The 12985-nt window shown below is 37.0% G+C and overlaps 1 protein-coding gene across 3 annotated transcripts in view; it reads right to left on the bottom strand.

Moving 5' to 3' along the window:
• The window catches only part of MSR1 (macrophage scavenger receptor 1), an 87837-nt gene that overhangs the window by 65188 nt on the left and 9664 nt on the right, over positions 1 to 12985 (bottom strand). For all 3 annotated transcript variants that reach the window (XM_011934892.1, XM_011934893.1, XM_011934891.1), the window contains exons 2-3: positions 6983 to 7089; positions 3976 to 4089 (exon numbers count right to left, since the gene is read on the bottom strand). In XM_011934892.1, coding sequence (XP_011790282.1) covers positions 3976 to 4089; positions 6983 to 7085 — 217 coding nt within the window. In that variant the 5' untranslated portion in view covers positions 7086 to 7089. The remainder of the gene's footprint in view (positions 1 to 3975; positions 4090 to 6982; positions 7090 to 12985) is intronic.

The raw sequence follows: 12985 nt of genomic DNA, 5'->3' as shown, positions 1-12985 counted from the left end.
AAAAAAAAAAAAAAAAAAACAAGAAGCTGTTTGATGAGCATTACTACTGTAGCTATTATTACACTAAGAGTGTCATCCTAAATATGTAAATAAATTCTAATTTCAAAAAATACATGATACCATATTTTTCCTGATTTTATTAATTTAATATTAGCTTATTTGGAATAACAAAATGTGTGTGACAATACTTTGATGTGATCTACAATAGAGTTGATATTGAGCATGTTATTCTATATTTCTTAACATATCAATAACTTGGAAATAAAAGTATATTTCTTAACTGTATCTCATCACATTTACTAAATTCATTGTGGGGAGCAAGTTTTGGGTTGACAGCCTCATCCACGCATTCGTTAATTCTGTGATTTAATTACTATATACTGTGCGGAAAACTCTGCTTGAGTAACTCTGGGAATAAAAGAACAATCGGGAATGGAATTTGACTGTAACAATCAGAAGCCCAAATAAACAATTTTTTCAAAATTACTTCAAAATTTTCCTCTAGCATTGTCCTTTTTTGATGATTATTTCTTTTGAAGTAGCAGTTACAAATTTAGATTCTAGAATAGAACTGCCTAGACTAGCAATTCTGGCTCTGCACTTTATATACTATGGCATTGGACAAGTTACTTAACCTGTCATTGCCTCTATTTCACTATCTGTATAAATGGGGTACTAACAGTCAGTGTCCAAATAATTAAATGAACTATATGTAAAATACTTAGACGACTTCCTGGCATGTAATAAGCATTTGATAAATTTCAGATTTTTGCTATTATTAATATTTGGATTCAAGATGTGTGATTCAAGTATCTATATGCCCAATATTGATTGACTGTGGGGAATTAGTATTGTGTGATAAAAATATTTTTCTGGAGTTGGATGTTCCCATGAACAACGTTATCTCTATGCTTTATTTTACTATGTACATTGCCCTTATATTGCTCAGCCATATAGTTTTACTTTCATTGGAAATAAGATTTATTTTGTATCAGTAAAGCTAATATTTTTCACAATATGGAAAGAGAAGCTCCAATTTGACTAAGGTCACATGACCAACTATTTTTAATTTGACACAAGTTAAACATGAGTTGACAGTAAATGCTACATTTTATTAACAGATCTAAAAACACAAATTTCCTGTTTCATCGAACCCTGAGTGAAAACTAATTTTTCATTAAAATGTTAACTTTTTGTCGTAGATCTAGGTAAAGAATGCCAGGGTTTATATTTCAAAAGTTCACTTATTTTTATTGGAGAGATGGCATTTTGTGACTTTTCTGTTTCACATATGTAAGGAGACAGAATTTTATGGTCTGTGCAAAAACCTAAGGACAGGGTTATATTTGATTCTATAGATCATATCTACTCTTTCATGTTGGAATTATCTTTTCCTACCCCAAATAGATACTGTTTTCAGCTAAAGAATTTTCAGTATTTCAGTAATAATTGATACATATATAAACATAAATTCTTGATTTTTTTCTTATTGTTCTGACACAGTATTATGCTATCACACTCTGATAGTGTTTCAGCAGCTTCTTTAAGAAAAGGTTGTAAATAGAATAAATCTTATAATTAAGAAAATAACCCTCAATATATAATTCACTTCATATTTAGAGTTTTATATATAATATTCTATTTCATCCATCAATTCATAGTTGTCAAACTTCTATCATTTTAGGGATCTATTTTGTCTACATTTGTAATTTTTTATGCCAAATAGAGATATATATTGCTTTTCAGTTTCTTTTTGAAAAATACACTGATCTACAATTTAATTAAAGGTGTAAGTGGATTGTCAATTGTTTCTTATTAATACATAATAAACATAGTGAAGTCTTTTCCAAATTCTGGTGAATCTCGCACTGATGTGAACTTATAAAATTTGAACATTCGTAGCATCTAGTCAATTTTAGTAGGTACCTATTGTAGTTTTAGTAAACAGACTAGTTCAATCATTGTAAACTCCATAACAAACGTGTTAACTTGGTAGTATTTTCTAATAGCTCACGGACTTTGAACTCGGTTAGAAACTTGAATTATTTTCCGACTCCTGTCTGCATTCTGCATGAGCTTATCAGAAGCTGCGGTCCCTGGTCTTGGCTCTGCAGGCACTGATTTGCATAAAAGTGATGAAATGTACTCAAATTCCAATTGGCTTACAGGTAATAATCCCTACAATGAAGCATCCTTTAGTTAAGCATTTCAAATTACAGATAAGCATAGACATAAACAAAATACAGATAACCTTGATTATGAGGAAGTTGACTGTTTAATGCCAAACATTAACATGTCCTTTTACTCAGATAACAATAGTTTGGTTGGTTGGTTTGATTGTTATGGTTGGATTTGTTTTAGTTTATTTTTAATGGCCAAAAAGAAGTTAATTGTTACCTATGAAAAATATTTTCCTGTGGTGACTTTTTTGTTTTTTATTGGCCGACCATATTGTTTTATAAAAACTCAATAAAACTGGGAGACAATAGACCAGAGGTTAGGGTTCAGAAGTCTTAGATGGGAACTCCAGCTCCAATACTGAGCTGTCTGAATTTTCTTATGTGGATAATGAGAATAATTACAGTGTCTATACAGAGGTTAATTGTAAGAGTATATTATTGTTTTTATTATTTCTTTCTTAGTGAAATTTTTGCTGTGTCTTGGAATACTTCCTTAGACTGCCCTGTAGCAGAGGAAGTTTGGCCTGGTCTTTAGGAACTTTTTTGTTGTTGTTGTTAAGCTGCTTAGTATGCACATAAAAATGTATCTTATTCCCCGCATATCTCTTATTAGAGCATATGGGCAGACATTTTATCAGTCATGTAGAGAAGAGGAGAGCTATAAGGCATATAAATTCAAATGCCAATCAAAATACATCAAATCCATCCAAAATGCTACAAGGGGAATAATATTTACATACGTGCTAAAGGTATATACAAGCTATCTACCCTTGTAGAAACAGTCAAATCCATCTTCAGTTCAAGTCAGCCTCTCCAAAGAAATATGTACCTCCAGAACATCACTTTCAGCCCAAGTAACACGTTCTATATTTTTTATTTGAGAGGATGCTATCAGGTTATGTTTAGAGATATTTTAAATAATATCCCTATGAAAAGTATGGTCATATAAACTGGATTTTACTAAGTTGTACGCCATTATTCTACAAGGTCTCCTCTCTTTAAAAACTGACAGAAGGCCGGGCGCGGTGGCTCAAGCCTGTAATCTCAGCACTTTGGGAGGCCGAGACGGGCGGATCACGAGGTCAGGAGATCGAGACCATCCTGGCTAACACGGTGAAACCCCGTCTCTACTAAAAAATACAAAAAACTAGCCGGGCGAGGTGGCGGGCTCCTGTAGTCCCAGCCACTCAGGAGGCTGAGGCAGGAGAATGGCGTAAACCCGGGAGGCGGAGCTTGCAGTGAGCTGAGATCCAGCCACTGCACTCCAGCCTGGGTGACAGAGCGAGACTTCGTCTCAAAAAAAAAAAAAAAAAAAAAAAACTGACAGAAATATTTTTTCTGCTCTTAGTACTAAGAATAGAAGAGCTTCTCCTGGACAACAGGTTTGTTTTTTATATTACAGCCATTGTTAATGTAAATGATCACGTTATTTCTTCACATTGGCAAAACGAATACTTTTGAAATTTGTCACGCACATTAGAAAGAGAGGACTCTAGAGGAAAATATATTTTTGAAAGAGTTTAGTCCTTTTCATTTTACTTTTACAAATCTGTATTTTTATCTTGCACTTCTTATTTCCGTTCTATTTTGTTTTTTTTTTCTAATTTAAAAACTATTCTTTCTACTTAACTTTGCAGAATCTGTTTTTTAATTTAATAAATTTGAAGGACTCTTTGTAATATAGTATTTTCTTTATGAATGTACCATATATAAAAGACTGAATGCTTCTTTTTTGCTTTGGCAATGAATAATTCACGGATGAGTTACTAAATTTCAAAACTCTGGATCACGTTACCTGCCACTATTCCAATGAGAGGGATGAGAACTGCAAACACAAGGAGGTAAAGGGCAATCAGTGCAGCTTTGAAGGACTTCAGTTTCTCTTGAAGGGGAGGGCTGTTTTTAGGATCTAATAAAACAAAAAAGCCCAGCTTACTGTTAGAAACTGTTATCTTCTTCCATAATTAAAATTGTTTTAATCTCCAATTACATTGTTACTACCAAGCCTACTGGAATAAAAAAGAAGAAAAAATGGTCCAGATTTATGCAGTAGAAAAGAAAGGGGCAGTCACAGGAAAAGCCAATCCAGGTATCATTATAGACACTTGATTGACTTATCCACTCACTAAACATCCACAACAAAGTTACCGTGCTCTACAAGTTGTGCTTGTCTGATTTTTTGGAATCAGTTGGTACATTTTAATATTGACACTTACATATACAAACACAAATTTTATTCAGCATTCACGTGGGAAGATATTCTGGATGACAAAATTTTCTCAAGTAACTATGTAATTTTTAATATTTTAAAATCAGATAGGGCAAATATTTATTTTCAATGACTACAATGTTAAAATAATTTTATTGTCCAATTCCTTCTCAATAGTTTTGTATTTGGATACCTCTTATGATTTGAATACAATGTAAACAATATTTAAGAAAAATGAAATAAACCAAGTGATTCACATTTTGACTAATCTTTAGAATGGATCAGTGAAGCCCACCTTCTCTATATTTCAGAACATATTAATAACAGCAATCTTTTATTCGTATGCATTTCTATGGCATGGTGATTTATATAATGGGATACTAATTGTAGTAGAGAGAAATCAATATAGAGGGGAAATAATAGATGAGGAAGTCCTTTCTCTGATTAGGTGAATACAATGGTCATTAAAAATTTATTTTCTGTGGTCATTGCTTTCACTGATCAATTTAAAAAAGTAAATTTTACTTTCAGGTTGCAACAAACAAGGTTAAGGTGTTGAAAAGAAAAGAAGAGAACTTTTTTTTTTGAGACAGAGTCTCGCTCTGTCGCCCAGGCTGGAGTGCAGTGGCCGGATCTCAGCTCACTGCAAGCTCCGCCTCCCGGGTTTATGCCATTCTCCTGCCTCAGCCTCCCGCGTAGCTGGGACTACAGGGGCCCACCACCGCGCCCGGCTAGTTTTTTGTAGTTTTAGTGGAGTCGGGGTTTCACTGTGTTAGCCAGGATGGTCTCCATCTCCGGATCTCGTGATCTGCCCACCTAGACTTCCCAAACTGTTGGGATTACAGGCCTGAGCCACCACGCCCGGCCGAGAAAGTTTTTCAAAAGTAAAGAAAAGAAAAGAGCTGGATGCAGTGGCTCAAGCCTGTAATCCCAGCACTTTGGGAGGCTGAGGCGGGAGGATGGCTTGAGCCTAGGAGTTTGAGACCAGCCTGGGCCACGTGGAGAAACCGTGTCTCTACAAGAAATATAAAAAGTAGCCAGTCGTGGTAGCATGTCCCTGCAATCCAGGCTACTTAGGAGGCTGAGGTGGGAGAATTGCTTGAGCCCAAGAAGTTGAGGCTGCAACGGTCTGTGATCACACCACTGCACTCCAGCCTAGGCGAAAAAGTGAGATCCTGTCTCAAAAAGAAAAAAAAAAAAGAAAGAAAGAAAGAAAGAAAGAAAAGACAGAAAAGGAAAGGAAAGAAAAGATTGAAGGAAAAAAGAAAAAGAACCCATAATAGAAGCAAGTTGAGATATGCTCCACCTGCCAGGTTGATTAAGCCTGAAAAGCAGGACTCATTTTCTTCATCTCTAAATTATCATCATAAATGTAAATTCTACCTTTTAAATAGGTCTCAAACATTTCGATTGCTTTTTCTCTGCTCCCAATGACTCTCTCCTCCTTCTTCAAACTCTCATTATTTCTGTGAGTAACAGCCCTCACTATTATCTTTACTTGTATGTGTCTCGCTTGTGCCATATCCTCCCATCCATCCTTTACACAGAACACAAGATCCATGGTCACCCTGGAGTTGAGGTCTGTATTTCAGGTTTGCTATGCAAAAACTCATATATGAGCCTTTAACTTTGTATATGCTGCTTCTTCACACTGAAATGTCTTCTCTGTCTTTTCTGTCTCCACCCATCCCCTTAGCGATATGTATTTATGGTTTTAGGTTTAGCAGAATTATAAGTAACTCCTCCTGACATCTTAAACGATCCTGTTGAGATACAGCTGAGTATCGCTACTTTTGAGCTGTTGTCATAACCTGTGCAAACGTGTTTCACTACTGCTATACGGGGTTGAATTGTGTGCCCGCAAAAGATATGTTGAAGTTTTAATCACAGGTACTTGTGAAAGTGAGTTTATTTGAAAATAGGGTCTTTGGAGATGTAATCAAGTTAAAATGAAGTGATACTGGATTAGGGTGAACCCTAATCTGAAGACTGATATCTTTGTAAGAAAAGAACAAATAGCTACACAAAGAAGACCATATGAAGAAGGAGGGAGAGATGAGAGTGGTGCAGCTACAAAGGCAAGGAACAGTAAGGACTGCCAGGAGCCCCTAGAAGCTGGGAGGAGGCACAGGAAGATTCTTCCTTAGAGTCTTCAAAAAGGCACATGGTCTGACACCTGCATTTTAGACTTCTGGGTCTCAGAACTGTGAGTGAATAAATTTCTGTTGTTTTAAGCCTCCCAATTTGCAGTCATTTGTTACAACAACTCTGGAAAACGAATACAGGCACCTACTACCCACGATTTTCAAATATTAGTTCACGGTGCTAGGATCATATTTATCTCCAGGACCTAATATTGTAGCTGGGAAGTCAGAGGACTCAATCAGTGTTGTAGATTAATTTAATTTCATATACTACCGCCTTACTTTTATTTAAGCTTATTTTTATTCTGTCTCAAGAATACCCCTATTGGTCAAATAAGTGTAATTTTAACATCCATATACATTTAAGGTAAGTCTCAAGACTATAATTTTATATACTGTCAATAACTCTAAGAATGACCTCCATGGGCAGCCCATCCCCCTCCACTTACTCGGAGGAAGCAAAGCTGTCATTGACCGAGCATCAAATTTTACAGATTCAGAACAGCTATCAACGTCCTCCTGTTGATCACGAAAGCGATCCCACTGCTCCATACTTCTGTGAAACAAAATGGAAAAATATATTAATTCCACATGAAATGGCTAGGGCTCTTTTGCATAGTGTTTTAAACGGAAATTTCAGTTTGAAATGGAATCTACATTCTGTGACACAATCTACAATAAATAACATTTAATTTTAGCAAAAAAACATATTTTGTTAAATTTGTATATCTGTCATATACAGCAATGTATTAAACTTACCCATAAGTTTTAACTGGCATGTAAAAAGACAGATGTATGTGGAACCCTCTCATGTGTCTTTCTGTGTGCAAATGTGTATCCCTATTTTTAGAGGTGTGTTTTTGGAGTGCGGGAAAAGAGGTAGCTCTTCTTTCTTAGCTGAAAAATTTTTTAAAAGTGACAGAAAATAACTTGTAAAATGATTTAATCAGTAATTTAGTAGAGTAAAAGGAAGGAAATAAAAGAAATGTCCGGATCTGAATAACCTGATTTGACTTCTCACAAAAGTCAGTTTTCCCGGATAATTATTTTAATTTGCCTCTACCTGAGAAAAGAGAGGATTTGAGCACTATGCCTGCCTTCCTCCATCCTCTTCCTCCACAGTGTTTACATCCATTAGAGATCATAGTCCTTGTACATATCAACATAGGATTCAGGAAAACCAGTGGTGGTGGCATTTTTTCATGTATCTGTTGGCTGCATAAATGTCTTCTTTTGAGAAGTGTCTGTTCATATCCTTCACCTACTTTTTGATGGGGTTGTTTGATTTTTTTTCTTGTAAATTAAGTTCTTTGTAGATTCTGAATATTAGCCCTTTATCAGATGGGCACATCATCAGTGATCACCAGAGAAATGCAAATCAAAACCTCAATGAGATACCATCTCATTCCAGTTAGAATGGAGATTGTTAAAAATTCAGAAAGCAACAGGTGCTGGAGAGGATGTGGAGAAATAGGAATGCTTTTACACTGTTGGTGGGACTGTAAACTAGTTCAACCATTGTGGAAGACAGTGTGGTGACTCCTCAAGGATCTAGAACTAGAAATACCATTTGACCCAAACATCTCATTACTGCGTATATACCCAAAGGATTATAAATCATGCTGCTATAAAGACACATGCACACGTATGTTTATTGTGGCACTATTCACAATAGCAAAGACTTGGAACCAACCCAAATGTCCATCAGTGATATACTGGATTAAGAAAATGTGGCACATATACACCATGGAATACTATGCAGCCATAAAAAAGGATGAGTTCATGTCCTTTATAGGGACATGGATGAAGCTGGAAACCACCATTCTGAGCAAACTATCGCAAGGACAGAAAACCAAACACTGCATGTTTTCACTCACAGGTGGGAACTGAACAATGAGAATACTTGGACACAGGGTGGGGAACATCATACACTGTGGCCTGTCATGGGGTGGGAGGAGTGGGGAGGAATAGCATTAGGAGATATACCTAATATAAATGATAAGTTAATGGGTACAGCACATAAACATGGCACATGTATACATATGTAACAGACTTGTACGTTGTGCACATATAGCCTTAAAAAAAAAAAAAAGGATTCAGGAAAACTAATTCTCAGAAATGATGTACATACAAATTTACAAATTGTCATTGCAAACTGCCAAATAAGGAATTTCCTTAGTATTATTTTAATTACTCTATTCACTGCAAAAACAATTTCCCTTAGAACAAATAGTTTTACATATTTGGGAAAAATACATATTTCCTGGCTGTTTAAAAAAATTATTTATTGGCCAGGCACAGCGGCTCACGCCTGTAATCCCAGCACTTTGGGAGGCTGAAGCGGGTGAATCTCCTGAGGTCAAGAGTTCGAGACCAGCCTGGCCTATGTGGTGAAACCCCATCTCCATTAAAAATACAAAAAATTAGCCAGGTGTGGTGGCCAGCACCTGTAATCCCAGCTATTCAGGAGGCTGAGGCAGGAAAATCGCTTGTACTCGGGAGGCAGAGCTTCCAGTGAGCTGAGATTGTGCCATCACACTCCAGCCTGGGAAAGAAGAGAGAAATTTGTCTCAAAAAAAATTATTTATTTATTTATTTGTTTGTTTGTTTGTTTTGAGATGGCGTCTCACTCTGTTGCCCAGGCTGGAGTGCAGTGGTACAATCCCAGCTCTCTGCTACCATGTTGGCCAGGCTGATCTTGAACTCCTGACCTCAAGTCAACCTCCCAAAGTGCTGGAATTACAGGTGTGAGCCATTGCACCCGGTCTCTCTCTTCCTCTCTGTCTCTCTCCCTTTCTCCCTCTCCCTCTCCCCTCTCTTTCCTTTCTCTCTCTCTCTTCTCTCTGTCTCTCTTTCACTTTCCAGGGCTTTTCCCATTTTACATTGGCAGCCATACAAATATGTCCTTGTACCTTTTTCAGCATAATCTAAATTTTATGTGCATACCAAGTAGCTTAACAACAACAACAACAAAAATGTTTCTGTGTCTCTTTAACATGTATCAGAAACACTGGAAAGGTTTGATAAAAAGAGACTGATGGGCCTCATCCCCAGAGTTTCTGATATTTGGGGTGAGGGCTCAAGAATTTACAATTCCAACAAATTCTCAAGGGGTGATGCAATTGGTCTGAGGACCACATTTTAAGAACCTTTTCCATAAAAAGACATTATATGACTTCTTTTGTTGGACAGAGTTTAGTTCATGTGATTGATAGATTTAGCCTAAGGCCAACATCTTCTGATCATTTCTTATTTTCTTGAATGCTGAGTAATGGACTTAGCACAGCACAGTTCTAACTGAATGCACTGGCAGCATCAGGACAGCAAACTCAAATCCAGCCCAGGAAATGAAAGGCAATCATTCAGATGCAAGTGTTCATCCCACTGTGGGGAGAGGCAGTGACATGTAAGGATATGACTCAACTCCTGTCAATATATTTTGAAAACATCACTAAGGATATTCTTTATTTGGCAGTTTGCGATGACAATCGTTGCATATTCCTCTTTTCTGAGAGTTGGTCTTCATGAATCCTATGTTGATCTGACCAAGGACTATGTTCTTTAATGGATCTGACCACTGTGGTGGAAGGGAATGAAGGCAGGTAGGCATAGAACCCAAATCTCCTTTCTCAGGGAGAGGCAAAGAAAATAAATAAACAGGCCGGGCGCGGTGGCTCAAGCCTGTAATCCCAGCACTTTGGGAGGCCGAGACGGGCGGATCACGAGGTCAGGAGATCGAGACCATCCTGGCTAACACGGTGAAACCCCGTCTCTACTAAAAAATACAAAAAACTAGCCAGGCGAGGTGGCGGCGCCTGTAGTCCCAGCTACCCGGGAGGCTGAGGCAGGAGAATGGCGTGAACCCGGGAGGCGGAGCTTGCAGTGAGCTGAGATCCGGCCACAGCACTCCAGCCTGGGTGACAGAGCGAGACTCCGTCTAAAAAAAATAAATAAATAAATAAATAAACAATTATCTGGGAAAATGAACTATTGTAAGAAGCCAAACTGGATTATTTACATTCACACTCCTCTCTATTTCCTACCTTTAAATTTACCCTATTGGATTTAAATAGCAGTTTTACTCACCAAGCAAAACACATGAACAAAAAATCCAAATAATTTTAAAAAACTGAGATGACAATAAAACTTAGCAAAATTCACTTTAAAACTATAGTTGAATGATTTATAATCCTTTGGGTATATACCCAGTGATGTGATTGCTGGGTCAAATGGTATTTCTGGTTCTAAATCCTTGAGGAACCGCCACACTGTCTTCCACAATGGTTGAATTAATTTCCACTCCCACCGACAGTGTAAAAGCGTTCCTATTTCTCCAAATCCTCTCCAGCATCTGTTGTTTCTTGACTTTTTAATGATCGCCATTCTTGGAACCAATTCAAATGCCCATCAATGATAGACTGGATGAAGAAAATGTGGCACATATACACCATGGAATACTATGCAACCATAAAAATGAATGAGTTCATGTCCTTTGCAGGGACATGGATGAAGCCGGAAACCATAATTCTCAGCAAACTAACACAGGAACAGAAAACAAAACATCACATGTTCTCACTCATAAGTGGGAGCTGAACAATGAGAAAACATGGACCCAGGGAGGGGAACATCACACGCTAGGGCCTGTCAGCGGGTGGAAGGCAAAGCGATGGAGAGCATTAGGAGAAACACCTAATGTAAATGACGGGTTGATGGGTGCAGCAAACCACCATGGCATGTGTATACCTATGTAACAAACCTGAACATTCTGCACATGTATCCCAGAACTTAAAATATAATTTTAAAAAACTGAAGAAAGAAAATCCTACAGTTTAAGGTAATTGGAACTATGTACTAATGCTTTTTAACTTTGAACTCAGTTTGTAAGAGATGGATTCGCAAAAATTGTATTCATGTATACCTGGTATGTGCAGACATGTGTCACTTAAGGACTAAGATACGTTCTGAGAAATGCATTGCTAGTCAATTTCATTGCTGTATGAACATCATAGAGTGCACTTATATAAACCTAGATGGTCTGGCCTATTGCTCCTAGGTTATACACCTATACAGCATGTTATACTGTGCTGAATCCTGTAGGCAGGTTGGAACACGATGGGAAGTATGTGTGTTTCTAACATATCTACACGTAGAGAAATGCAGTAAAAATATGGTATAAAACATACAAAGTTGTGCACCTGTACAGGGCAATTAGGATAAATGAAATTTGCAGGACTAGAAGTTGTTCTGGGTGAGTGAGTGAGTGGGTGGTGAGTGAATGTGAAACACTGTAGACTATAAACATTGCACACTTAAGCTACACTAAATGTATAAACAATTTTATTTCCTCAATAATAAATTAGCCCTAGTTTACAGTACCGTTTATACTTTATAAACTTTTTTAAAACAACTTTTTGACTCTTTTGTAATAACACTTAGCTTAAACCATAAATTGTATAGCTGTACAGAAATATTTTCTTTCTAAACTGCTTTATCCTATAAGCTATTTTAAGCTTTATTTTTTTTTTAATGTTTCTACTTCTTTAACTTTTTTGTTGATAACTAAGACACAAACGCACGCATTAGCCTAGGCCTGCAGAGGCTCAGGCTCATCAATGCAACTGTCTTTCCCTCCATATCTTCTCCCACTGAAAGATCTTCAGAAACACTAACAGGCATGGAGCTGTCATCTCCTATGATATCAATGCGTTCTTTCAGAAGACCTCCTAAAGGACCTGCCTGAGGCTGTTTTACCATTGAATCTTTTCTCATAAGTAGGAGGAGTGCACACTAAAATAATGATTAAAAAGTATAATGTGGTAAATACATAAACCATTAACATTTGTTATCAAGTATTACATACTTACGTAACTGTATGTGCTATACTTTTAAATGACTGGCACAGCAGTAGGCTTGTTTACACCAGCATCACCACAAATATGTGAGTAATGCAATGTGCTATTCCCTTAGAACAGCTGTGAGGTCAAAAGGTGACAGAATGTTTCAGCTCCATTATACTCTTATGGAGCCACCATCATATATACGGTCCTGTGTTGACTGAAACATTATTACTTGGTGCGTGTCTATAACCAGAAATGGCTTCCTTTTAGGCTACCTACTGGCCCCTTCTCCATATGTTTGATTATGGCTTTGATCCTTGCATTGGAGATACTCTGGCTCCATTTTTACTGAAATGCAAAAGAAACATCTCAGATTATTCTATCTACCAGGTAATAACGTTTGTGAAAAAAGCTGAAGCCTTAGGATCTGGTAAGTATCTTTACACTGTGAACTTTGAATGAGTAGGGACCATGTCTGATTTTGTCCACATTATGTCACTAGAGCCTAAAGCAACCTGGAACATAGAATATACTGAATAAATATTGAATATACTGAATAAATATTGAATATACTGAATAGAATATATAAATATATGAATAACTATATAAATATTC

This window comes from Colobus angolensis, unplaced genomic scaffold (genome assembly GCF_000951035.1).
Source record: "Colobus angolensis palliatus isolate OR3802 unplaced genomic scaffold, Cang.pa_1.0 Scaffold14, whole genome shotgun sequence".
NCBI classification, from domain to species: domain Eukaryota; kingdom Metazoa; phylum Chordata; class Mammalia; order Primates; family Cercopithecidae; genus Colobus; species Colobus angolensis.
The sequence above is the reverse complement of the archived record's forward strand: the minus strand, read 5'-3'. Positions and strand labels throughout refer to the sequence as shown.